General features: G+C 38.7%; 1 protein-coding gene across 2 annotated transcripts in view; it reads left to right on the top strand.

Moving 5' to 3' along the window:
• Window positions 1-25732, top strand: part of slc8a1b (solute carrier family 8 member 1b) — a 134328-nt gene extending 108596 nt beyond the window's left edge. For both annotated transcript variants that reach the window (XM_072390638.1, XM_072390637.1), the window contains exons 8-11: window positions 11914-12099; window positions 12241-12330; window positions 18806-18909; window positions 19078-25732. In XM_072390638.1, the coding sequence (XP_072246739.1) occupies window positions 11914-12099; window positions 12241-12330; window positions 18806-18909; window positions 19078-19350 (653 nt within the window). In that variant the 3' untranslated portion in view covers window positions 19351-25732. The remainder of the gene's footprint in view (window positions 1-11913; window positions 12100-12240; window positions 12331-18805; window positions 18910-19077) is intronic.
• Window positions 25733-25979: the final 247 nt, after the last annotated feature.

The following is a 25979-nucleotide window of genomic DNA, read 5'->3' as shown; positions in this document are numbered from 1 at the left end:
TTGCACTTGCATGTGACCTTGTACGATTTAACTTGACCTTTTTGAGAACCACTCACTGGTTCAAACATGTACAGCTGAATTACCCTAATATCATTCCTGGCCAGTGCTTAGCATAGTGGACAGAGTAGACAGGGTGGCCCTGTGTCAGCTGCTGGCAGGTTGAAATGTGGGCAGGGTCCAATTTGACATATTCAAAAACCTATTCTCTGGGAAAAGGTGTCGTCATACCCTAGCCATTTGAAGGCAATTAAAGTATTTTGTTTTGTGTAGCAAAAACTTCAAAGTGTCAAACTTTAAGGTCATGAAGGTGGATTTTAGGTGCTCGATGCTAAAAATAAATAAATAAATAAATAAATAATCAACCGTTTCACGGTTACCTTGGTGTTTTTCATGTCTGACAAAAGGATGAGGAGGGAGGATGTTGTCCTCTTGTTCCTACAGGGACAAGCAAGACCTGTTCTGTTTTGTGATTGAATATCCCAAAGATGTTAAACTACAGTAGAAGTGGATTCATTTCATTATGAGATATTGCAGTTTAGCATCTAAAATAAACAGCTGTGTTTTGCCACAAAACTAATTCTAAAGTTTGACTTTGTTTCAAACATATATGAGAGACACCACGAGTACGAACAGGCATGTAAGTCTACATCTTTCCATGTCTTTCCTCTCAAGACACTGGAGCAGATACACTCCACAGACCAAAGTTTTTTTGTTTTGTTTTTTCCTCTCTGTCCCACTCATTTTCAATTCATGCAGCTGAAAAAGAAATCTACAGGCTACCAGCAGTCTAATCACAAGCAGACTGTATTTTTAGGCTGTTTGCACCATTTCTCTGGGAAAACACACCATATCTGTGGCACATGCTTAAAAAAACCCACAGAGAAGCAGGTTTTTCTTGGGTAGGTGGCTTTGTACCGTGTCAGACTTCCCTTACATCTGCCTCTCGAGTGATGGACCCTGGGCAGACAGGCTCATGCAGCTGAACTGGTGTGTCAATAAAAATTAAGTACAAGTTGTTGCTGCCTCTGTTGTGAAAAACCCATGATTCTGGTGCTCTGTATGTAGGAGTTAACAGCCCTGATCAGTATAGCTGTTGTTTGTTCTTTACAATATGAGCGAAGTCAGAGGAGACATTAAGGGAGTGCTGAGAGGCAGAGATGTGGGTGGAGCTTATTGGCATATGCATAAATATCCACTCACTGAATGAGGAGGGAGTTTTGCCCCATCCAATACTAAGGTCATGAGAGCTTTCTTTTTCTGGCAAAAGCTTCAAATTGTACCGTTTTCAGGAAAACAAATGACTTGTTATAAGATTAGGAACTGCTGGAGCTGGAGGATTTTAATGCCAGTTGTTAAGCTATGAGTTTGTATTACAGCACATGTCACTGCTCTCCTCAGACTGTTTGTTCCCATCTGATGCTCCTGCTCATGAAGTAATTCTAAGTGTAAGGATGTTCGTTGTGAACTGAATGTGAGCAAAGCGCTAGTGTTTATATCAAGAAAATGTGTGACGATCTAATGACTCTGATAAAGACTATTCTATTTCCCACACAGAAGTTGGTCTGAATTTAAGGTTGTATTGTACAAGCTGTACACAAGTAGAATAACAATCAGAAAGAAGCCAGTTAACACGATTAACATTGTTTGGTGCTTGAAAAGGGTGAAAATAATCCCTGGCCTCATCAAAATGCATAGTTGAATAAAAATTTTAAAAAATCTATTTGCAGCTGTATTCTAAAATATGTTTCTTCAGGAACATTACTTGGTCCTGTGTATGTGCATTTGTGTTTGTGCTCTAGCAAGTCCTTGTTGGTGAGCAGATCCCATTTAATGAAAAAGCTTGTCTTTGCTCTCTTATCTGGGATTAGCTCATCTTGGCTGACAGAGTTCTGTGTTTGGTAGTGTTAGAGAGAACTGTATAAAAGTAGTGAATGCAGTTTCCCCCCAAATAAAAGGCTTTTATTATGAGGCACACTCCTGCTTTCTCTTGTACTCATACTGTATAGCTTAATGATATTGTATCCACACACTGATTGAATGTAGCAGGGTTTGTACTTGATGATTCAATCACTTCTATGCCTTTGGGGCAACCCTAACACACATACACACACAAATACGCAGAGTTGGCAGGAAAATGAGATTCACAACCAAACTGGAGGTTTTTTTCTGCACATCTAAACCTTACGATGGTTGAATTGTGAGAATCCAAAGTGTCTGAGATAGAAAACTGATTGAATGCTTGCAGTTCTAAGCAGCTGTTTGCATCCAGCTGTGAAAAAATGCATAAGAGCTGTGAAGGAGGCAAGGGAACAAAACTAAGCTAAAAGAGCTGATGAGACAAATCAACTTCATGCTGATTGGATTAAAGTAGAAAAATGCAGATGTATCTTTTCATCTGTGCTATGATGGTTGGTATACATTACACAGTGTACAGTATTAAAGTGTCATGAATATCTAGCTGGAGCTGCAGGAACAGAACTGCATATTTAGTTATTGTCACCATCTTCCACTACAGTACCAAGGTTTTATTTCATTACACAAAGACCCATCAGGGCTTTAACTGTTTTGAATCAGGGGTATTTCCTCTTTTAGCTCAGTTAATAAGGTAACGTTAGAATGTTGCAAATGTGTGTGGCATCAAACCTCACAAGACTCTCCTCTTTCCTGGAGGAAACAGATTTAAAAGCAACATTACCTACCTGAATGTCTGATACTAATTTTCCTATTAATGAGTTTCTTAATAGTTGGGTCACCATAAAACTAAAATCTCAGATGTGTTTGCCTCTTAGATAGAGGTGCAGTGGACTTTTGGCATTTTTAGATGTTTCTAAAAATTATTAAACCTTCAATGACTTCCGCACATGAGCATCATACATGGGAGAAAGGTCAAAGGTTAATTACTTTAACCCGTGGTATTGAAAACATGAATTCATGATGCAGGTATAGGGAGGAAATGAGGGGAACCTGGCTGTGGCATAAGGCAGTCCAGGTCACATATCCAGGCTTTAGATCTCGATGGATGGGTAGATGAATTAATGAGTGGGTGGGCAAGTATAATTTTTAGAAAAGAGAAGTGGAAGCTTGAAGGTGGAGGGGAAGGGGGGTGGATGAAGGGTGAGATGAAACTAAAAAAAACAAAGGCTCAGTTAACACTGCATTGATGATTGAACCTTGTGGATCATTAGCAATTAATTTGTTTGCCTTTTAACTTACCAAAACTGGTCTTGTGACACCCCTAATTCTAAGTGTGGACCCATTAAAATTCTAGTAGCATAGCATACGATTTACGGTAAAATTTGTGAGCCATCAGAGGGTGCTCAGCTTCACCTATTTCATGTCTTATTGACCTACACATATCGGTGGTTTAATGGTATGCTGCCTACACTAGCAAACAATCACCAAGGATCTGAGAAGCATTTCACTGATATTATAGGCTCTATACCACGGATGGTGTTGAACAACAAAAAGGCTCTAAGTCATCTCTGTGGAAACCATCTGTTTTTCACTACAATAAATCTGCCTACTTGCCTTCTAGCACCAAAGTTAGATAACTTTGTCACCACAAATAAATTGACGTTCTCAGCCTTGTCTGACAGCCTACTGTTTGACTCATTCAGCTTCACCAGGGGCTTGTAATGTCATTGCCTACACCAGAAACTTCTGTGCACTGTGACTAAATGTTCTTTTGGGCTGGAATGTTACAGATAAAAAGAGAGCTTGATCCCATTAGATGGGTGCTGCTAACAACATTAATTCTTTGGAATTGCTCTTGTTTTTTGGAAAAAGCTACATCCCTGGCACACATACCATACACACTCTATGCAACATACCCAAATGGAGACGTGCTTTAACTTGGCGGATCATCCGTTTAGACACACACCACAGGTCAAAGGGTTTATAGAAGTTGAGAGCTGCTTTCGCTGATACTGTGGTGGAGTTGACACATCAATAAACCTCGTCTAATCTCATCTCTCTATTTCTGCGCCTTATTTTCTCTCTTCTCTGATACAACCTCACATTATCTTATCCCCTCTCAAAGAGTTTAGACTGAAATAAAGATGAATCACTTTAAACAAGTATCAAATATGCCTTTAAATCTTATTGTCTCTCATCCTCAGGTCTAAAGATCTGGTGATCTTATTTTTGCCAAAAGTCTGCGTAAGATTGTAGATTTGAAACAGCCTTTCTGTTAAAATTGCAGGCTTTAAACAACACTTAGGATCTGCTAACATTGGATCTTGAGGTCACCACTTCATAACATGAGTTAGGCACGCGTGCACAGTTGTGCACAAGCACAAAATGTTTTTAAGATCATGACATTCATCTCAAAGCAAGGAACCTGCATTTAGCAGGCCTTTAAAGTGCCCTGAAATGTCACCCTGCTGCTGTTGTGGGTCTGCATGAGTGTACGCAGACCTGTTTTCCCTTTTTGTAAGAATTTTTGTGTGTGTTGAGTGGCTAATGGAGACTGTTCCTAAGATAAGCTAGAAAGGAGAGACAGACAGAAATTGAGTGCATTCATCATTGTGCACATGCTGGATGTGACAAATGCACAAGTCAGAGCGGCCTGATAGTTGAATCCTGGATGTATTTGTTGTCATTTACAAATCCGTGTTTGTTTGTGTCATATACAGCTTTCCTTCCATTTGATAAATAAGCTCTGACTCTTCTCATTTGCATCTTAAAGAAAAAGGCTGTGTGTTGAAATAGTTGTTAGTTACTGTCATTCATCTGACCTCGTCCATATTGTTTGTAAACCAAATACAATTGGAGACAAAAAGGGAAAATATACCTTGTTTTTTACTAAATTAACCAATCATTTTGGGCACCAGCATTGGCCAAATCATGGATTTTATTATGAGAAAATAATGTGTGTGTTAAGCAGAAGTAACGTGGAATTATTTGTTCACCCTGGAACAATTAGATATTCTAGCTATTCAAAATCGTCACTGTCCAAACATACCCTGTTCTGATATATCCTGACCTGTCAAGAAATAAGGAGAAAAAACGTGAACAAAAATCATTCATTAAAGGGGAACTCCGGTATTTTTAAACCTAGACCTTATTTCTGGCATGAAATAGTTCATCTACTCACCGAGAACAGTTTGGTGAAAGTTGTCATCCTTCGGAAGATATTTAGAGTCCTCGAGATCCACATAACGAAGTGAACGGGGGCATTGACAATACAGCCTATAAATAAGACATTATCTGTCTTTATTTCACCAATTCTTTAAGACGAATGAATGAATGAATGTGTACTATTGCACTGTTAGCTTATAGCTGCAATGTTGTTGTTATTGGCAGCTATCGGGGGGCTTATACAGGGCTTTCTACACACTCGTCTACTGGGATGACGTCATCGCCGCCTGCTGCTGCAGCACCAAAAATCCCCAAAAAATCCCCTGCTTCCACGAAATGGCTCTGTTCCACCTGGAAACATTGACGGGACACAGTGATGTAAATTGAGGTCACCCACGAGGGGGCAGTAATGGCGGTTATTTCATTGCCAAGTCAAATGCAAAGTAGCTGCGAAGTAGCTGCGAAGTAGCTGCGAAGTAGCTGCGAAGTAGCTGCAAAGTAGCGCAAGTACATCGTCCATATTGGAAAAGAAGGAATACCGCTCTTAAATCACAAATTAACACTGTCCCATATAAGTTACTTCACATTATCAAACACAATTCTATCCTGTTTTTAGCCAAATCACAAAAAATCCATTTGGTTATTAGAATTTTCAGGGTTTGTTTTTTAAAGACCATGAACAAGGCAACAACAAAGGGACAACAGGAAGGGGGAGAAGAATCAATGAAAAGGGAATCAAGGTGAAAAGGGGGATTGTTAGGAAAGAGAATGAAAGAAAGTAAGGGATGGATGTCTGACCACTCCACACTCCACTGCCCTCTAATTACTAAGTCCACACCAGGTTGTTCAATCACTACTCCCCTGTGTAGGTGTGTTATTTATGGAGGCATGTCTGTGTGTCCACGCTCAAGGGAAATGCAGGTAATGTGCCATTCTTGGAAAAACAAAAAAGAAAAATAAAGAGAAAGGGCCTTTGTCATCCCAACAAAGAGAATGACTATACCGACAGAGAATTTATTGTATTGCATTCATCCATCTGATATTTCTTACTGTCTGGTATTTTCATCAGCATTCAGAAATTAAAACAAAGACTTTTTGTATGTCAGCACTTGACTGCTCTATGCACAAACTGTTATTTGCTATTTGTAAATGACGAATAATGATGGCCGGGTGACTCACTCAATGACTGATTATTTAATTGATTTGTTATTTGTTGACTGTCTCTCGAAGAAAGGCTTAGTGGCTCATTCACTGACAAAGCATGTGACAACAGCTCAAAACGTTTGACAGAACACACATAAAACAAATTCAAATGGATTTTCATGGATGGAAGGAGTCACTTCTGAGCAATATGAAAAACTGGATCATCAAATGTTTCGAACTGTAAAGTTAAGTTAGTCGTTTCATGCACCGAGGAAAGATTCAGCCTCGTTAAATTGTCAACTGTCTGCTTGTGGCCCTCTGGTGACTCTGTGTGTGCTGTAGACAGACAGACAGGATGACGGGACCAGTGGAACATGAATATAAACATGAGCATATCAGCAGGAATTCTGACAGACACACATACACGTAATTAGTCACAGCTGTCACACTGCACTACAGTAAAAGACAGTGCTTGTTAGATTAAAGTAAGGTGGTTTTTGTTTGCTCAAAATTAAATAGTTCAAATGGACAAGACAGAAGAGGCTTTGAAGTTTGTGGTCAAGTCTTCAGAAATACATTGAGGTTTAGCCCCAGAGGATCTTTCAAAATGTGACTTCTACTTATTTTTGACAACGGACTTATTTCTGTCTCGTCTACAATACTCATCACTAAATAAACATTAAGGAGGACAAATCCGGGGGGGCTATATTTGAAAAATGCATGCACAAATGACAGGCCATGTGTAAGTGCGATATTTCCTGCAGTGCACGGCATGTGTGACCTGCTTACCTCAGTTTGGGATTCTGAACTTTCACTGCTTATGCAGGAATGTCTTCTGTATTCCTCTGTGTATTGATATCCTGCTTTCTAGATGTGTCCTTTTTCTTTTGATCGTACAACCATGCAGGCAGATGTATGAAGCCTGACATGAATTATTCCACATCTCCTCTTCTCTTGTAGTGGGATGTGATTGAAGAGTATTTTTTTTATTTGCAGTTCCAAGGTTTTCTGCACACAAGCTTGTTTGGCCACAGCAGTTTCAAACCCTGGAGTACATGTGTGCACGTTTGGATGGGTGAATTTGTGTAAACAGACTGTGCCATAAGATTCCCATAAATCTCAGACCATAGAGCTCAGACCATATCATTTAAACATACTCATGAACACACACACACTTCGCTTGGCTAGCAGCCTGTGGAGAGGAGCTACAGTCCATCATCTGTCAGACCTGTGAGAATGCAGTTTCTGGGCACGCTCAGTGAGCTGCAACAGATAAGAGCAATATACTACTTCTGTAGGGCAATAGAAAATGTGATATGTGTGGCAGATGAGATATTTCTATGTCAGATGTGATGAGATACTAATCACTGTGCACCCAAATTATTTGGTTTTGTTGCTGCTTGGGACACATCTTTGACTATTTTGCTGTTCTCATTTTACAGTGTTTGGTCGTCTTTTATAGTTTTCTTGTTCTGCCTTTTGTTTGTGCACTACTGTGATTTTAGAATAGCATTTCATCTTGTTTAATAACATTTATGTCAAAGAACAGCAACACGTTTGTGGAAGCTAATTAGGTTCCAAGTACATAAGAGAGAATTTCGCTTGAATATTGCACACATCCAGAAATGTGTGGATAGATTGGCTGTGGCATTTAGAGAGTGACAGAAGGTTGCAAAGGGATAAAGGATGAAGTGGCAAAGTCACAGGAATTCAATTAAATAAAAGATTTATAAGCAAAATGTGACCGAGATTGAGTAGAGTGAGGAAGATTGATGAGAAGTTAAAAAAAAAATAGGTCTAGCTGAGAATAGACATGAAGAGATGAGGAGAAAAGATGGTTTGTAATTTAGCTATGGAAAAAAACAAGGTAGATGGAGGGATGGAGCAAATGAAAGAACCAAATAGGTCAATAGAGGCATTGGGGTGTAGGGACCATGAAGTTCAACAAATGTATGAGAAGGTACATCATCATCCAGATTCCAGATGAATAGTTGAACTCGTTGAAAATCCCTGTTTCAGAAACACCTTTGCTGTGGACACAAGTGCAACACGCAGTAAGAAAACTGAGATTGTTTTGATAAGATTGATCCAAAACGTGTCACAATATGTTGAACACAGTAGGAGAAAACTATGCAAACAGCAACCAAAACTTATGGCAGCTCACCCACAAAGCCTTCCAATAATAGGCTGATTGATATATTTCCAACAAAAGGTGGTATTTTTTTCATTGATTAGGGTCCCAACAATGTTAAGCCCAGAAAAAAAAAGCTTTCTCACTATATTCTCTCACTATTCTGGTTTGATTTGATGTCCGTGTTGATGTTTGTGTAGCTCTCAATGACAAAAGCCCTGCGTAAAGGAGTGTTGTGTGCGTTCATACCGGAGGAGTATTATGGACAGCTTTTTAGAGCTTTAAGGTTTGAAATATGGCAGAATGGACATCAAACTGATTCTACACGTCAGGAAATAGTGGCCACATGGGGTCGTTAGGACCGTGAACCTGGCTGTGAACCATGTAGAGCCGTCTTTGGAGAGCACCTGATCATACCTTTTGAAATATTTGTGCTTTTACTATCAAATTTGGACTAGGACTTCTTATGGCATAATAATTCATAAGATGTAGTCATCTATAGGCAAAAAACCTGAGGGGGGGGCAACCTTTCACTCGGTAGTTAACATATAATCATCAACTACTCTTGCTCTTTAATAAGTATGCAGTAAATGGGCATTTTAGTTTTTTTTTACACAGCTCTAATAAGAGCGATGGCTTTAACTGTCACCTGTGATACTGTTAGCATGATTAACAAGACATGCAGGATGCTCATATTGATTGTTCAGACTTGGTGTCACATCAGCAGTTCTCTACGTCTGGTTGAGGTGCTCCATTCACTTCAGCAGCCTCTGTCTTATTTCATTAACATCTCTAATTCCAAAACACTTTTTCCACAGTCACAAATTAGATATTATACAGATTACTTACAAGGAATTAGTTTGTTTGTTGCTATTTACTGCCATATTCTTGTTCTGGGATGCAACACCCAGTACAAGACAGAATCAGGAGCTGAACATCAAAACCTTGTAGTGAGTTAATAATAACGGCTGTTGATTTAGCTGGCATTTAAAGCTCATGGCCTTTACAATATATCAACCACTCTAAATGCAAACTGGATCTTCATAGGGCAATGTTTGCTCAGTGTGGTGACAAATGACGCATACAGGGACAGAAAATGAAAAGAAAGAAGAAAAGAGAGGTAAAGGCAGTGATAACAGAAATGGGTGCGAAATGGCTTCATTCAGCCATGACAGACTGTGTGGGAGGGAGGGAGAGCTGCTGACAGTAAAAAGTGACATAACTCAGGTAAAAGGACTTTTATAATTCATTAAGTGTGTCTGTGCCTGTTGTGAACCTTTATAGTGGCTGAGCTATTGCTCTCTGCACTGACCTCCTGCTATTCGTTCATAGTTGATGACTTGAAACATTTATTTTTAATTATCTTAAACAAGCTTTCTGGCCCCTGTTGAAGCTCTTGGCTCAACTTTAAATTAAGATGCATCAATATTTGTGTTTAAAATCTTTGATCGTTTAAAATCTAATTTCACTATACACCGCCTGAGTCTGACTCAGTTTGTCTATTGACTCGGATCTTAAGTAATCTTGTAACCTAAATTAGAAGATTACTGCTCAAGTTTCAAGGTTTAGGACAAAGACAATATCTTTGTTTGCAAAAGCCCCGAAATATATTGAGTCATAGCAGTCATTGCTGTAAATGGAACAAAGAAAACTCCACTTCCAGAACCCCCTAAGCAACTTAAACATTGGGCTGCAATAGCCCGAAAAATAGTTAACAAATCATAAAAATGGGCCTTTTTTTAACATAAGCTGTTTATAAAACATGGTGGTTCATTAAATAGCATTGTGCTTTGCAGTCAGTCATATTGAACCGATGTCTCAACGTCTGCTGAAGATAAATGTTTTTATTAGGCTATGAGTCCTGTAGCCGTGCAGACTCACTTTGATTTCACTTATGTTGGCATAAATTCTTTAAATGAAAGGAACAGGTTGTCTCAGGCTTTTTATAAAGCACGGTGTACATTCAGTTATTCAGAGTTGATGTGAATGTCTGTGTGACTCTAAAGTCAGAATGCCTTCATCTGTTACTCCAAACGTTTGTGACTGTGGATAAAAAAATTTAAAATAAATTTTATTGGGCATAAACAGAAATGCTGTGCATTACTGAGTACTGGTTTCAAATTTTCTCCAAAATTCCTTAAAGCTCAGCATTTACTTTGTTATAAAGATGCATTTTTATGCAACCCCAACTCTGGCGCACTATCAGTGTCCCACTCGGAGGGAAACCAGCTGCATTTATCTGACACTTTTAGTTTTGTGTAACTGTATGAGATTAAGATTTTGGAACCCCAAAAGAATAAATCAGACGGTGTATGAATCAACGACCTGAAACAGCCAGTTGATTAATCATTTATTTTATCAGAAAATTGGCAGCTGTTTTGGTAATCATTCTGGGCAACCTCATTTCAGTATTTCTGTAATTTTATTAAATTAATCAGTTAATGAAAGTAGGAGGCAGATTAATCCATAAAGGAAATAGTTCTGACTTGCAGCTGGATTAAAAATGATCAAAATTAGCTCCACCCTGTGCAACTACAGCAATGAAAATCTCAATTTCCCCTCATACATGATGATGATCTGGAATAAGTGTGTAAGGATCTGCTTACTTCATCCACCTTTTGTTTAACTGGTTGGTTTTTTTATGCAACGGCACCTTTTTTTAAAGAAAAGTATGAAGTGAGTGAATGACACGGCTGAAATCAATGGGAGGCTCCTCTCTTAATGTTGTTTCACTGAGTCACCAGGTAGTTTACTCTGCTGTTTATTAATTTATTCCGATTATCTAAAAATGAAGCAGAACAACTTTGTTTAGTGTCATTATTTAAGCAGGGAAAGTCATTTCAATTTTGTCTGCCAGCTGCTCCCTCATTTCATTAGTCATCATCACTTAAACAGGACCTGACACAGCAATGAGCTCATGTCCCAAGGCAATGATTTGTCTCTAACACTGACATCACACTCTCACACACACACACCTGTCAAGTAAGAGTGTCAAAAGTTCTGTCTGTCAGATCGAGTCCTTTTTTTTACTATTATTATTATCCAGTAATAACAAAGGATTGCACTTCAGTGATTCTTTTTGATACAGTGAAAGAAAGATTTTAATTTTTCACATGCAGTTGAGCAACATTTTTATAAACTTTGGGTGTTTAATGTGCTGCATGGTTACATTCAGAATAATTTATTAAGGTGTCCTCTTTTTTAGCCACTGTGACAACATTCATCTGATCTGTACACCGAACACCTCTCCGAGGTTTAGGTGCAATCTGTTGGTTTCTTTAATGAGGAAATAGTTTTTTGAATTGGCTTTGTATGTATGAATTAGACCATTTTTTCAATTTAATGAACTGGACTTTAATTGGACGATATCATTTAAGTGCCTTGAGATGACATTTGTTGTGATTTGGCTCTATATAAATAAACTGAATTGAACTTGTTTTTCATGCATGTGGCCATATCAGTACTTCACTCAAGAACTCTGCAAGTGAGAAGTTCAAGGGATCAAACCTAGTCACTGAGCTCAGCATGCCTCCTATATAATCTCCCCTCTCTCCTTCCAGGCGAAGATGACGATGATGAAGAGTGCGGGGAGGAAAAACTGCCGTCGTGTTTTGACTACGTCATGCACTTTCTCACCGTGTTCTGGAAGGTTCTGTTCGCCTTCGTCCCACCCACTGATTACTGGAGCGGCTGGGCCTGCTTTGTTGTCTCCATCTGCATGATCGGACTGCTCACTGCAGTCATTGGTGAGAATTTAAACTACAACATAAATGATTTACTATACAGATTAATGAAAGTAAGCATGTTCAATGTTTAAGATTTGATGATCAGATTTGAGCTAATTTTCTTAAGATATTAAGTACTGTGATGCTTTGACATTATTACAGGGGACCTTGCCTGTCATTTTGGCTGCACAGTGGGCCTGAAAGACTCCGTCACAGCAGTTGTATTTGTTGCGTTGGGAACCTCTGTGCCAGGTGAGCATGCTTTTGATATATGAGATATATGACATCTGTGCTCAAAGATTAATTCAACACCCTTGTTTTAAGTATGTTAAAGGTTTGATAAACCATGCTGGATAAAGACTTGTTGCACCTGACTAGCTGCTCTGGAGTCCTGGGTTTTCTTTGTCATATTTTGTGTTTCATGATGCAGGTCTGGACTGCAGGCAGGTCAGTCCAGCACCCAGACCCTTTTACCATGACGCCTTGCTGTTGTAACAGATGCAGTATGTGGTTTAGAATTGTCTAGCTGAAATATTCAAGGTTTTCCCATATAAAAATGCTGTCTGTTGATCTCAAACCCATCTATACCTTTCAGCACAGATGGTGCCAGTTGTGCGAGCTGCCAGTTCCGTGAGCACAAATGCATCATCATACCGTCAGGGATGCACACTTTTAAACTGAGCTCAGATAACAGGCTGGCTGTTCTCTCTTCTCTTCTGTCCTTAGGACATAGTATCCACATTTTCCTAAAATAATTTCAAATATTGATTTCCTGGCCACAGAACAGTTTTCAACTTTGCTTCACTCCACTTTAAAAGAGCGTTGGCTCCGAGAAGAGGGTTGCATTTCTTGATAGTGTTTCACAAATGGCTTCATCTTTTGATGACTTTATGTATTGTAGATAATGGAATATCCAAAGATTCCACAGAATCAAATGGAGGACCATTATTCTAATACATTTTATTTTAGGTTTTAAACACTGTTCCAACTTTTTTGGAACTGGGGTGATATTTAGTATTTCATCCTCTGAGTTCATTCAATTATGTAAAATTATTCACCGCCTGGTTGAATGATGATATGTTAATAAGTTAATTCAACTTTGATAAAGAGGACGACACTCAGTCAATTCATCCAAACATAATGATCCCACTTACTCTGGCTATACAGATGTCATTATACAAACATGATCACAAACATTAAAACCTGTTGTTGCTGTTAAGGATACGTTTTAATACCATTGTCAAGGTTTTATACATTAGACCGGAGTGCTTACACATGCACTTCTCTCATCAGGCAGCGGCTCAAATCTGATTGTGACAGCAGGGACTTGGCAACAACATGAATAACTGAGTGACGTGCCCAAAGTACATTCTGGAGAGCTGTAAGAAAACTTGTGTGTTGTGCTGTCTACAACATCCATTTCAGTTTGTTGTTGAGCAGAATACCAAGGTGTCTGTTGCTATCCAACAGTGACACTCTGAGCTGTCATTCTCTTTCGGTTTGTACTTGGTTCTGTACTTGTTAGTAGTTGCACAAGATTATAGTCCAGCATACATACAGCTTAAATTGGGCAGAAGCCTACAATGGTTGATGAAAATCCCAACAATTTAGCTGGTTATTTTTAGACATAGCAGAACTGTTGAACAGACCAACCTCTGCATAGTTTGCATCATTCAGGTCTTTCAACTCTTCCCTCTGAAATTCTCACTGTGATTGTGGCTCTTTGCCTTCGTCTGCTCGCAATTTTCAAATCTTGTTCTTTCCATCTTCTGCTCTGGCTTTTTCTCTGCCATTTCTCCTTCCAAATTAGATTATTTTTTTGTGGAGTTTAACACTTCAGCAAATACATTCACTGTCCCGTCTAAGGCCTTTGCAGACAAAGTACATATTTTTTGTCTGATATTCTTGTAAGTACAAAATTCTTATGTAGGAACATTATGTTTATAGACACCCAAACCTATTTTTTCCTTCGACAATTCAGTTGCCTTTTGAGTTATTTGACCAGTGAGTGTGTGTGTGTGTGTGTGTATGTGTGTGTGTGTGTGTGTGTGTATATATATATACATGCATATATATATATATATATATATATAGCTATAGCAGGAAATTTAAGCTTTGAAGGTTTGGTGCAAACAAAGAGAAACACAGCAACATGACTTGAAGTGTTAGTACTCCAATGGAAAATTTGGTCGTGTTAGACCACAGACAGAAATTATTATGTTTTAGGACAAACTCCATGTTATCGATTTGTCAACCAATTTTACCACTACTTGAAAATGATAGTTGCAATTCTGGTATATATTTCAAATCTGCTTTTGTCTTTATTAAACGGATACATTTCCCTGATGAAACTGAGAAACTGGTCAGTGAAATATCCAAAGAAAAGCACATAATTAAAATGAATAGAAATAAGAAGAACGCCACTTGCATTTTTTTTACATGATGTAGTAGTTTCCAGTCTTTACATCAGTTTACAGTTTGGTGCCTATTTAACAAGGAAGTGCAGACTGTAGCATGGAGCATCTTCACATCTCCATTTGCACACACACAAACACATGTTAGAGTGATAGATATTCAAGCTAAAACGTATACATAAACAGCTTTGCAGCAGATGGGAGGGAGATGCACTTATAACATGAGAAACATTTTGCAAATGTGCATACTTTTACTGTGAGCTCCAAGAATAGGTCCATTTATCATGTCATGCCCAGTTGGTCCCTGTCCTCCTATTTAGGGTGCTGGGGATAAACATAATGCATTAGATGCTATTTTACACTCACAAATACACACATGTACACAAGAAAAATGTCCACACACTTGAAGAAAAATGTACACTTGCCATCAGCTGCAATTATGGACAAATACAGCTGCTTGGAAAAAAATCATTAAAAAACAGACGTTCACAAAATGTTTAGAACTGTCGAATGGAAACAAAGTGCTTCAGCCTCTCTGAGCCTCTCAGCCTTATTAGCAGAACCTACATGGGCTCTTGCACACAAACAAACAGAAACACTCACACAAAGAAACCGAGCTCCAGTACAATGGCTATTACAGTTAATAAAACCCCATCCTGTGCTGCGGTTCCATGATGATTAACCTCGTTTATCATAGTTAGCCCAGTACAAACACACACACACTCACACCCTCAGTGAGAGGGAGATGTGCAGAAAGCAATGGAAGAGAAGCTGTTAACAGAGAATTACAAACTCAAACCTAGATTTGTGGTTTTGACGATTCGGCTAAAACCTCAGTTTATGACTATACGTAGTATTTTAAGTATGCCTTCTATCGTCTCGTATTCGCCCCAGGAATTTTTGTCAATGCATTTAAAAGCAGATAAATGCGCATAGTTTCTTGTGGGACAATAAAAAGTTGCTTAAGGAAGACAGTACTGAAATGCTGTGTAAAAAATGTTTGGACAGGACAGCAAAGCATCAGCTTTACATGGCAGCTTAACAAGCTCAAAGAAAACGGCATGACACATCGTTGCCATTGAACAATAGGGAGGGAAATGTAACACCTATTTTTAATTATTGAAATGAATGAATTAAAAAGAATGCCAAACAATCAGGACAGAAAAAGTTAAATTAATCAACCTATTTTGGGGGAAATGTTTTATTTTCTTTAATCAGTTGTGGTCCCAAATGCAGTCATCATTGGAGTATTGTCCAACTCCCTGACAAGTACAGATTAATGGATATATACACCAAACTAATATCAAATACCAGCAGCTAGGAAAAAACATCTTCTATGCCTTCTCATGTCATCAGTGCCTGGGCAAACAAAATTGTACTTGAACTCACCGCCAGGTCATACAGACTGGGAGCTGTTGTGCACACATCATATAATAAGAGAAACTGGAAGATCTTGATTTTTAAAAATAACATGAACATAGCAATGTGTGCTTTGTGTTTTTCGGAACTGTCGTACAGTTCTGCTCTCTATAAGTCTGTATAGTCAGTTGGACTAAAGTTCTGAAGATGAAAAATGAGAGATTGTATTTGACATGCTAAGTTAAACTACTATATATATTACATGTATAAATATAGTAGAGTAGTAGAGCAGTGGAAGTCAAAATAAAGAGAGAATCAAAGGTGGTGAGAAATGGTCGTCTCAATTCTCAAGGTCATGCTTGGAGTTGGGGTGTTTATCTCTCTCTTTCGACTTCTTTATGCAGTCAGTGTTACTTGTTGATAAGCGAGCACTATTGAATGTTTTATTGTTGCTTTTTTATTGTTTTTACAGCTGGTACATCACTTACTGCCGCAGATGCGTTCATGGCATTATTCATTATTTCCCTCAAATTTTCCACGTATATACAGTTTTTGTTTGTTTTCTTTTTCTTCTTCATGCCAGCTTAACAAAAAAAATTGCACATGATGGAGAATTTAACTGATTAAGCACATTAGTAACTCCCAACATGCCCCCAAATTTCAAGAGACAGTGGAGAACAGAGGAGGAGAAGAGGAGGATGAGGACGTGATAGCGAGGGAAACAGGCACTGGTTGATTGACAAAGAGATCGAGGAAAAGGGCAGAAAGCTCTCTGGGGAGACATACTGTCACAGAAGGAGCTGCTGAGTGGAACCTGTTTCATACAAACGGGCAGGCATCTACTGAACATACAGGCACCCACGCACTCTCCCACTCAATCAGGCACTCAGAGAGCAACTGAAGCACAGACATGCACTCCTTTGCCAGCTGGTGGAGACACGGCCTCTGATTGGGCCCAGGTGGCATTGTTCACAATCACACACACAGTGTACACCCGGGAACTTTGTAGAGAAACTCCTACACATTCAGCCTTAAGGGCTAACAGAATTTGAGCCTTTACAAAAACATACACACTTTAACACAGCGTGACAGCCTTCAGAGCTTTAAGGTATATATGGTTTGTACTCTTTTATTGGTCCATTCTCTCAACCACCCTCCTCTCTTTCCTTTCTTCTTACTGTCTTCCTTTTCAGTCATCCTTTACATCCTTTGTGTCAGTTTGGCAGACATTTCTTTCAAGCTTGCTCTAATTTTTTTCATCTCCTCTCGCAGTGTGTGGCACATAAAAACAAGTTGACTTCACTTGCAAAGAGAGAATGGCCAGCAAATTAGCCAGAGAAGAGAGTGCTGACCATTTGGCTATTTGTTCACTGAAACGCCTATTGTTGAGATCTGGCAGCATGTTCAATGCTTCTGTCAGTACAGTGAGGAGGAGTGTCCCTTTGGAGCTGCTGTAGTTTGGCAAGCATGAAACCAGGGGGAAATCTTTGGGACAAAGCAGAACAATGCAGTTTAGTGGCCAGGCCAAAACTCATTTGTCCCTGCATATGGAGATTCAGTCTTGTGAATTATTGATCTTGGACCATATCCTACATGTGCTGAATGCCAAGGAATGAACACTGTAGCAGGATTAAAGTGTGATTTCTAATTAATGGTCTGTCTAAATGAGGACAAATGTAACTGTTCTGTTTTAATAAGGGTTGTGCATTTATCAAGTGTGTCTTTAAATCTAGAAAATCACACATTGAGGTTAAAAGTGTAACTACAAACTCTGAGTCTTTTCTAACTCCACCTAGCTAAACATTTAGGAGGATGCTAAAAAGGTTGGATATACAAGGAAAGATTTACTCACTGAAACAATTCCCAAGTGGCAGAAAGATGAGCAGTGACAAGTCACAAGACACCTAAGCCATAAAGCTCTTTTGATATTGAAGACTTTGTGTCTGGACATTAAATTCATGTCACAATGCTCTGATCAGACAAACAGGTTTAAACAGGTGTTTATAAAACAATTACTTTTATATTACTACATGTATTATTAAAAAAAATGCATGTATGTACACGTATATAATGCATAACACTTGATCCATAGAAATATTTACAGCTCCATTCAGACATTTCCTACTAGGAAATATACCTCTGTAATGACAGGATCATGGGTTTCAATAAAATTTGGCCAGATAGTTGCAGTAGAGAGAGAGTAGGTCACTTTCACACAATGCAATATGCATGAGTTTCTTTTGAGGTGGTTTCTTCTGTAAAAGTCCGTTTTACATCACATTATCTAACTGGAGGGGCACTGACACACCCCCTTTCCAATCAGATTAGCTCTGGTTCTTGAAATGGTTCTGTTCAGTATCTTAAGTGCTATCTCACAAGTCAGCCAGTGATCTCACCAGTGTTGAGCAAAATCAAGTAGGAATGTCTCACATATGAATGTGTTTCAAATCCAAGCAGCAGAATGTGACGTGTTTGTGCATACTTAAAATCCTCCAAAGAATTCTGAATTAAATGCACATAATGGAACGGAACCTTTTCCACATTGGTGGAAATGGCTTACAGAGCTCATTCTCTGACGAGGCCAATTCCTTAGTTTGCTAAATCATCTTGATTTACGCCGTTCCTCCTAGTTCTATGAAATTCAGCTCAATGGCTTTTGCATATACTTGCTGACTACGGGGCAAATGGTTGGCAATGCTCAAATACAGAGCAGACTTGTTTCATCTTCTATCTTCACACTCTTGTCAATGGACATTTCCACCAAATAGATGTTTTTTATTTTCTAAACATGTTTGGCACATCAGCCTGTTGACGTGTTGTGGCGAAGATGAATAAAAACCTGACAAGTGCCGTGAAACCGAAACTAATTAGTGGAGATGGACATGAAGATAGTCAGGCGGGCTGATGTCTTGCTCAAATCTGATTTCTCTCCCTCTTTTTATCTCTCCATCCAGATACATTTGCCAGTAAGGTAGCTGCTATCCAAGATCAGTATGCAGATGCATCCATTGGTAATGTGACGGGCTCCAATGCTGTCAATGTTTTCCTGGGCATTGGGGTGAGTCCAGTTGAATTAATTAATGTATAAATGATTGACAGTACACTTTGGTAGTTATTGTACTAATTATCATAGTGTCATAACTTTAATTCTGCATCAACAACTGTGTGATTGTTACTACCGTCTGTGGCCAAAGTTACTCAGTTCTGTTGTGCTGATGCTTGACAGGTGGCGTGGTCCATTGCTGCCATCTATCATAAGAGCAGAGGGCAAGAGTTCAAAGTGGATCCTGGCACACTGGCTTTCTCCGTCACACTCTTCACCATCTTTGCCTTTATCTGTGTCGCCACTCTGATGTACCGACGGCGGCCAGAGATCGGTGGAGAGCTTGGCGGCCCCCGGACTGCGAAGGTCTTGACCACCATGCTATTCATCAGCCTGTGGCTCCTCTACATTCTTTTCTCCTCACTGGAGGCCTACTGCCACATCCAAGGCTTTTAAGATGATGGGAGATGAAGAAAGGTGGAACAGAAGCAGGACAAGGAGAAAGAAACCAGGGGGAGATGGATGAATGGGTGGATTTTGAAATGAAGGCTGTCCCATTGATCTTTCACTCCCTCCCTTTTTTGCAATATGTAGAACAACAAATGAAGGGATGGATGTACAGATGAAGGACTTAAAGATGCATTAAGACAGAGAGGAAGGAGGGACAGGTGCATGGTAGAACGACAATAAACACGAGAATCATAGCAGCTTGAGAAATCACTTGATGGGAAAAGGAATAAACAAAGGAATTCATTTTTTGCCTCCCTCCTCAAATCCAGACCCATCAAGTTGTCTTAAACCAATCTTAAATTGATAAAACAGATCCCTTAAGTTGCAAACACACAGTATTAAACACACAAAGTGTTCCAGCTGGTTCAACTATACAGAAATCCAAATCAGTCTTGACATAAGGAGAGGAAGATTAAAACAGACCATCAGAGCTCCATGCCTGGGAGTTGGCTTCAAAAATATCACCTGAAGCCTCCTGTAGTTGGAGTTATACATCTCTGTGTTATGAAAATATCAATATGTACATGCATGACCAGACAATACTGAAAACACAATCAGAAGAAACGGGATTCATTGCCACCGCCGTTTAATGACAACAAACTGTATGCGTGCTGGTGTGTGACGGTGTGTGTTTTTGTGCTTGTGTGTTGTAGGAAGATGGTTGAGTACTGTGAAAAAACAAAAAAAACGCTCTCATTTTTGCTGTTGCTGCGTGAGACTAAACGCTTTCATCGTCGAGGTTCTCTCGACTCGCGCTCTCCCAGCTTGTAGAAATGCTGAGTCGGACTCTTCTGTGGGAGGGCACATTCAGTGAGGCAAAAGCTTTTGAACATCGTTGAAGTCAGACATGTATATACAAGAGCTGAACATACAATACAGCTCCACTGATTTTCTTCTGAATGTCTTGGTTTTGCCATGCGCTCCTGAACGGACCTTCGTTCTGTTGCTTTATACTGTAGATGTAAATGATTTTAAGGTCTTAATTGAATCAATAAAAAGGGATAGTGTGCTTTTACCTTTAATAAGGCCATGTCTGTGAAGGCAGACTGGCCACATTACCGTTAAAAACTGTTATAGAAACTATAGTCATTACATTAATATCAAAGTTAATCTTATGTGTGTTTGGGTTTTAACTTTGGAATCTAGTTTTCCACAAATGAAATTACCATCAACATTTTTTAATCATACCATTGTCCTACGCTATAAAAAATGCAGGCACAGCCCTCTGTGCTACCCGATACACGTTTTGTTAATCATGTCTGCTGTTATCTCACTTTGACACAGCCCAGTTCATTCAACGGCTTCAGTCAATATCCCTGTGTGTCTTAAGCACCTCTCTCCCTGGCTGGTCAGTGGACCAATCAAAATCCTCAAGGGCTTTGTTACAACCACTAATCCCCAATCCTGACCCTTGATTTATAATTCTTAGCATAGATTGGTCATCAGGGAGCTATTTACAGGGGGCTCGTATTTCTAAACCTCATCATTGGTCTTACTTGATAGCACTTTTCATCATTATGGCATCAAAAGATAGACTACATAAAATGACTACATATCCTCTCTAAACGCCATCAGATTAAGTTTCCAGAATTGTGTAAATATTGGTCAAATAAATTTGCAGGTCCAAAGTATAAAACCAGATGAGGCATGAGCAATTTTTGGTGGGAGCAATTCCCAGCTGCCTATAAATTCCATTCAGCTTTATTCCAAAATAGGACTTTTGATGCTATGTTTATTCTCAGGCCGCCTCCACTCATAATAGTGTCTAAATATGCTTCTCTTCAAGCTGGACTGTGCAGGCCTTGATTCAAAGGAAACACTTAACATCTGACTTTTTCTTTTTGGCTAAATATCTGCTCTTGAATAAAGAGCCATAATGTAATCTGTGTGATTCACTCCATCATGACATACATGCGAAACAAGCGCCATCAATTCACATCAGCATCCAGTATTCAGTCTTAATATAAAAGCCAGATAAAGCAAAAGCTGATGCACAGTATTTGCTGTTGATGCAGATGTCAGTTTACACACAGATAGGAAAAAATACCATAGAACGAGATACTTGTAATCTCAACCAGCCTCGGTTTGAAAAAGGGGTTTGAAGAAAATGACGCAGGATAAGGATATTAAGATTCCATTTGATCCAATTTAATATCATGTTTGTAAGATTATACCCATCCCCAGAAACCTGTGGACACCTGTCACAGGTCCTGTTTCTGGATTAAAAATGGTACAAAATAATCAATTAAAAAAATTAAAATGCAAGGTGGGACAGGGATTCAACTGCAGTTTTATTTGACTTGGCAGACACTCAAAAGAACACTGGAGATTGTGAAAACACTACATGTGCAGTTTCTGCGCACTAGCTACCATGGTCTCAAGTGACAGCCGAGCCTTTTTAAATAGACACTAGAACAATAAACAATCAATGAGATGTAAAATTAACATTTAGCTGCTAAAGCATAAGACTGACAACCTGACATCAACTGAAAAAGGATCCGCAAGGCAAATAAATCTTCAAACCCACTTTGAGTGTGACAGAAGTGTAGACTTCAGACTGTTAAGAACTTAGATAATTAAGATTAAACTACAGAGATGTCAGTGTACACAAACTTACTATATCGACACTGAATGGCACTACTGTATGTAATTGAATTGGCCAGAATTCCCCAGCTGATGTTTTTATTTACTTAATGTGTAATATAGCTTGTATTTTGAATTTCATCTGTGAAGTCAGTAGTCTTGAACTAGATGTAATTAATTGCATTGTAAACTTAGCAGTAATCTTATCACAGACAGGTCTCAAACCCAATAAGAACAGAACTGAGCAGAGCCCTGCATTGGATAGATGTGATAAATACAGAGTGTCTTGAAGATTTTTATAAAACGGATTGACCAGAAGACTCGGATACACCAAGATGAAATTTATTAGGTGATGCATCATGGAGGTCCCGCAGCTTGGCTCACAACCCTTAAATATATTTGATCGCTGCATACATTTGTTGAATTACTATAGTTGCACAATTTAGAAACAACTGAAAAAATTTAAAATTTATGAAAGCTCTTACTGAATAATCATTTGAGATCCAAATGACAGAAAATATAAATCAGATGCTGCATTGCATTCGCCTAACTCTGCAAAATGTATGGTTCTACATTAGAGTTCTCGTACGAAGGCCTTGGAGTGGCAGTTTACCCCTGTTTTGCCAAAGGGAAATCTTTCTATTATCAACTTCATACTTGCAGTCCAAACTGTAAAGGGTTTTCTTACCAATGGCTCTTTCTTAAAACACCAAATATTATTCATGTTTCATCAACAATCTGATAAATAACAACAACAAAAAAAGCCTTGAAACCATTTTAACCTGACCCGGATCTTTGTATTTAAATTTGTATGTGTTTGTCTCTTCACTGGCATGGAGCTGAGGGTTTATACACTGTAAAAAAGTTATGCTAGCTTGTGCAAAAAAAAAATCATTATGGAAACTGTTTGCATCACTTTTTGAGTAACTTCAACAGGGTATAACTTATCATTGATGTTTCTAAATCAAGTTGGACTTACTTAAAATGTGCTTGCTACCTAAGATGTTAGAGTAAACCTTAGTGTGCAGGAATAAAATGCTTGTGGTAATATAGTTGTTTGCATCAAATTCATTTGTTGCATAATTTTACCTGGAGCAAACATTTTTCTTTTATGGAGAATTGGCTCTTTTGCTACACCAGCTTTGTACCACCTCTCTGTGTATGAACCTTTACTGAGCTAGTCTGACATGAAGCTAACGGCAGATTAACGACAGCTGTTCGGGGTTTGAATCGAGATGGGAAGCTAAACAACAGATAGCAAATTGTTAGCTGGAACCAGCATGTTTGCTTGCTTTATGCACCACTATGTAAATGCCAACCAGGCTCCTCTTGTGAAGCAAATTCTACCCCCAGCAGAAAAAAAGTCCCATCATTTAGCTTGCTGCCTTGGCTTGGACTTCGGAGGTTTGTGAAGTCAAAGGTTAACCAGGTCATCACTGTACATGTAAACACTTAAGAGCAAGCACGGAGTAGAGCTACAGACTGCAGTTGTTTGGGTATCTTTTATTATTCACAGGTGGGTTTTAAGAAGTGGGCAGGGTTTTTCATGAAGGAAAGACATTGCACAGGTTCCTGTTGCTTGTGTAAAACGGCTACAGTGTGTCATTGACTAAACTGCTTCTGATGTAAACAATTTTTTTTGACTGATTTACACAGTAGTAACAATGTACCTGTAAAGAAAAAAGGTACAGTAGTGTCTAATCAGCTGTGAATCATTACTGATGTTGCTTCTAATGTAAAAGTCGATGTCTTTGTTGCCTCGTTCATTCCTTAACCAACTGTCTGTTTGACAGGCTGAGGAATAAATAAATGCAACACCAGACGGTCAAATAGACGAGGGAAAGAAAGGACAAACAGCCCTGCTGGTACAAGCTAAGCGAAAATGTTTTGCTGGAGGAAAAAAAAAAAAAAAAAAAAAAAGCTTACTAGAGCTATTCCCTACCCTTAAAGTAACAAGTACAATGTGAAATGATGTTAACAAAGAGAAGATGCAGGCAAAGGAATATGTGGACAACGATGAAAATAAAAAATGTTAAAAAAATATACATATTTAAAAAAGAAAAAAAAAAATGAAGTTACAGCCATACATTGATTTCTGGGTCAGAGAGATAAAATGGACTCCTCCTGCCCAGCATGTGTATTGTTATGGTGTCTTATCTGTCCCTCTGTCTCTTTTCACCCTCTTTCTCTGCATTGTTTTCTTAGTCTCTGCTGCTGCGAAAGTAACCAAAACAGGCAGTAATCTTTTTGTTCTGTATTTTCTCCTAAAACCTCCTTTTACTCTCTGTCTCCCTTTGCCATGTTTTCCATATTTTGGAATGTCGATGTGCTACTTGTTGACACTGTGCATGAATGATAACATGTCTGTATATAGTTATAGAGAACCGTATCCCATTCTCATGGCGTTGACAGAAAAAGGTTTGAATGTTGTACAGATTAGGGTTTTCACTTTCTTTTTTTCATTTCAGTTACATTTTGTGTGTAGAGCTTAACAATTTAATTTAAACAAAGCTGCAAAGCCTTGTGTTTTGAAGTAATTGCACATTACTGATACATTAATTGTTTTGTTTTTTTGGTAAAAAGGCAATATGTGCTGTTATTGAATGAGACATGAGATCCTAAAGGAGTTATGTATCTTAAATAATCTATATGGGAGTTGCATGGGTTATTTGTACAAAAAAAGACACTGCTTGCTACTTCTAATACCGTGGCTGTATTCTCTGACAGAGGATGAGGAATACTGTATGTACATCTAAAAGTTATTTTGTCATTAAAGAAATAATATTATTGTGTATATACTGTACAGTGTTATCAGTGAGGTGGACTATATGGCCATCACACTAACCATAGAGAATTAATTCTACATATTTATTTAAAGGACACAACACTCATTACACTCAAGAATGACATATATTGCCTTTTTTGGAGAAGTTGAAAACTTGTCTCTCTATTTCTGCCTTGCCTCTCTTCTCCTTCATTCACTTTTTTCTTCTCTGGCTGGTTTACCTTCTCTCTGTCCTGTATTTTTCCCAGTGCTCATTTTATTTCCTGGAGGGGTTGTTTTGATGAGGTTTTGTCAGTGTTTTCAGTTGGTTTCAGACATCGTGTTTTCGGTTTGTCTTTTTGACTGATGTATGCGTGGCTGCTTTCGCACTAATGAAACAGTATCTCCATGCCTACTTGTTTCCACCTGTATTCTGTCTTGTGTGTCCATCTTTAGTTACGCACAATACATCTGCGTGTGTTGTCATCCGTCTTACTGTCTCAAAGGATCATTTGTCTGTATTTAAGTCACCATCTGTCTGAACAGTTTGTCCGTGTTCTGGGTTACTAAATCCCTCTTCTTATCATCTTTTTCTTAATCTCTCCTCTCCTCCAGCACATCTTTTTTCACTTTCCTTTCATCCTCCCGTTCTGTTCCTCTTTTCTCTTTGGTTTCACGGGATGTAGTCGGGGATTTCATGTTCGTTAATGAGATGGTACTTTTTTTTTTTAAGATGGAACAATAACCACATCAGTTATGTTTGTAATAATGAAGATTTCTCTTTCTTTATGCTTTGATTTTTTTTCGCTTTTCCTTTGCCAGCGTGTATGTGTATAATATTCTTTCTTTTTAAATTTTTTGTTGAACACCAACTGATAGGCAGAAAGTTGTTGTATGTGTGTCGCCACTAACTGTGACTGCTCTCCATGGTACTTCTGATAAAACCAGTAAAATAAAGTTTGGGATACCCTGTTTCAGAGACCCTGTGTGTCCACTGCCTTTCTCCAATGTGTGTTTGTGGATGGTTTAGGTATTCTCATTGTCTGTCCCTACCTTTATTTACACATTTACATTATCTGGATATATACATAAGGGCAAAAAAGGAGAAAAAGTTGACTGATTTAGTACATCTCAGTTTTGAGAATCAAAGTGAATTCTGATGGGGTAGCTTAACTGAGAGATGCTCAAAAAGGGGCCACAGAAGAGCAAATTTCATCCATCCATTTTC

Source organism: Leuresthes tenuis, unplaced genomic scaffold (genome assembly GCF_036924035.1).
Source record: "Leuresthes tenuis unplaced genomic scaffold, fLeuTen1.0.hap1 SCAF_8, whole genome shotgun sequence".
In the NCBI taxonomy this organism is placed as follows: Eukaryota; Metazoa; Chordata; class Actinopteri; order Atheriniformes; family Atherinopsidae; genus Leuresthes; species Leuresthes tenuis.
Note: the sequence above shows the minus strand (reverse complement) of the source record. Positions and strands in the feature narration are given on the sequence as shown.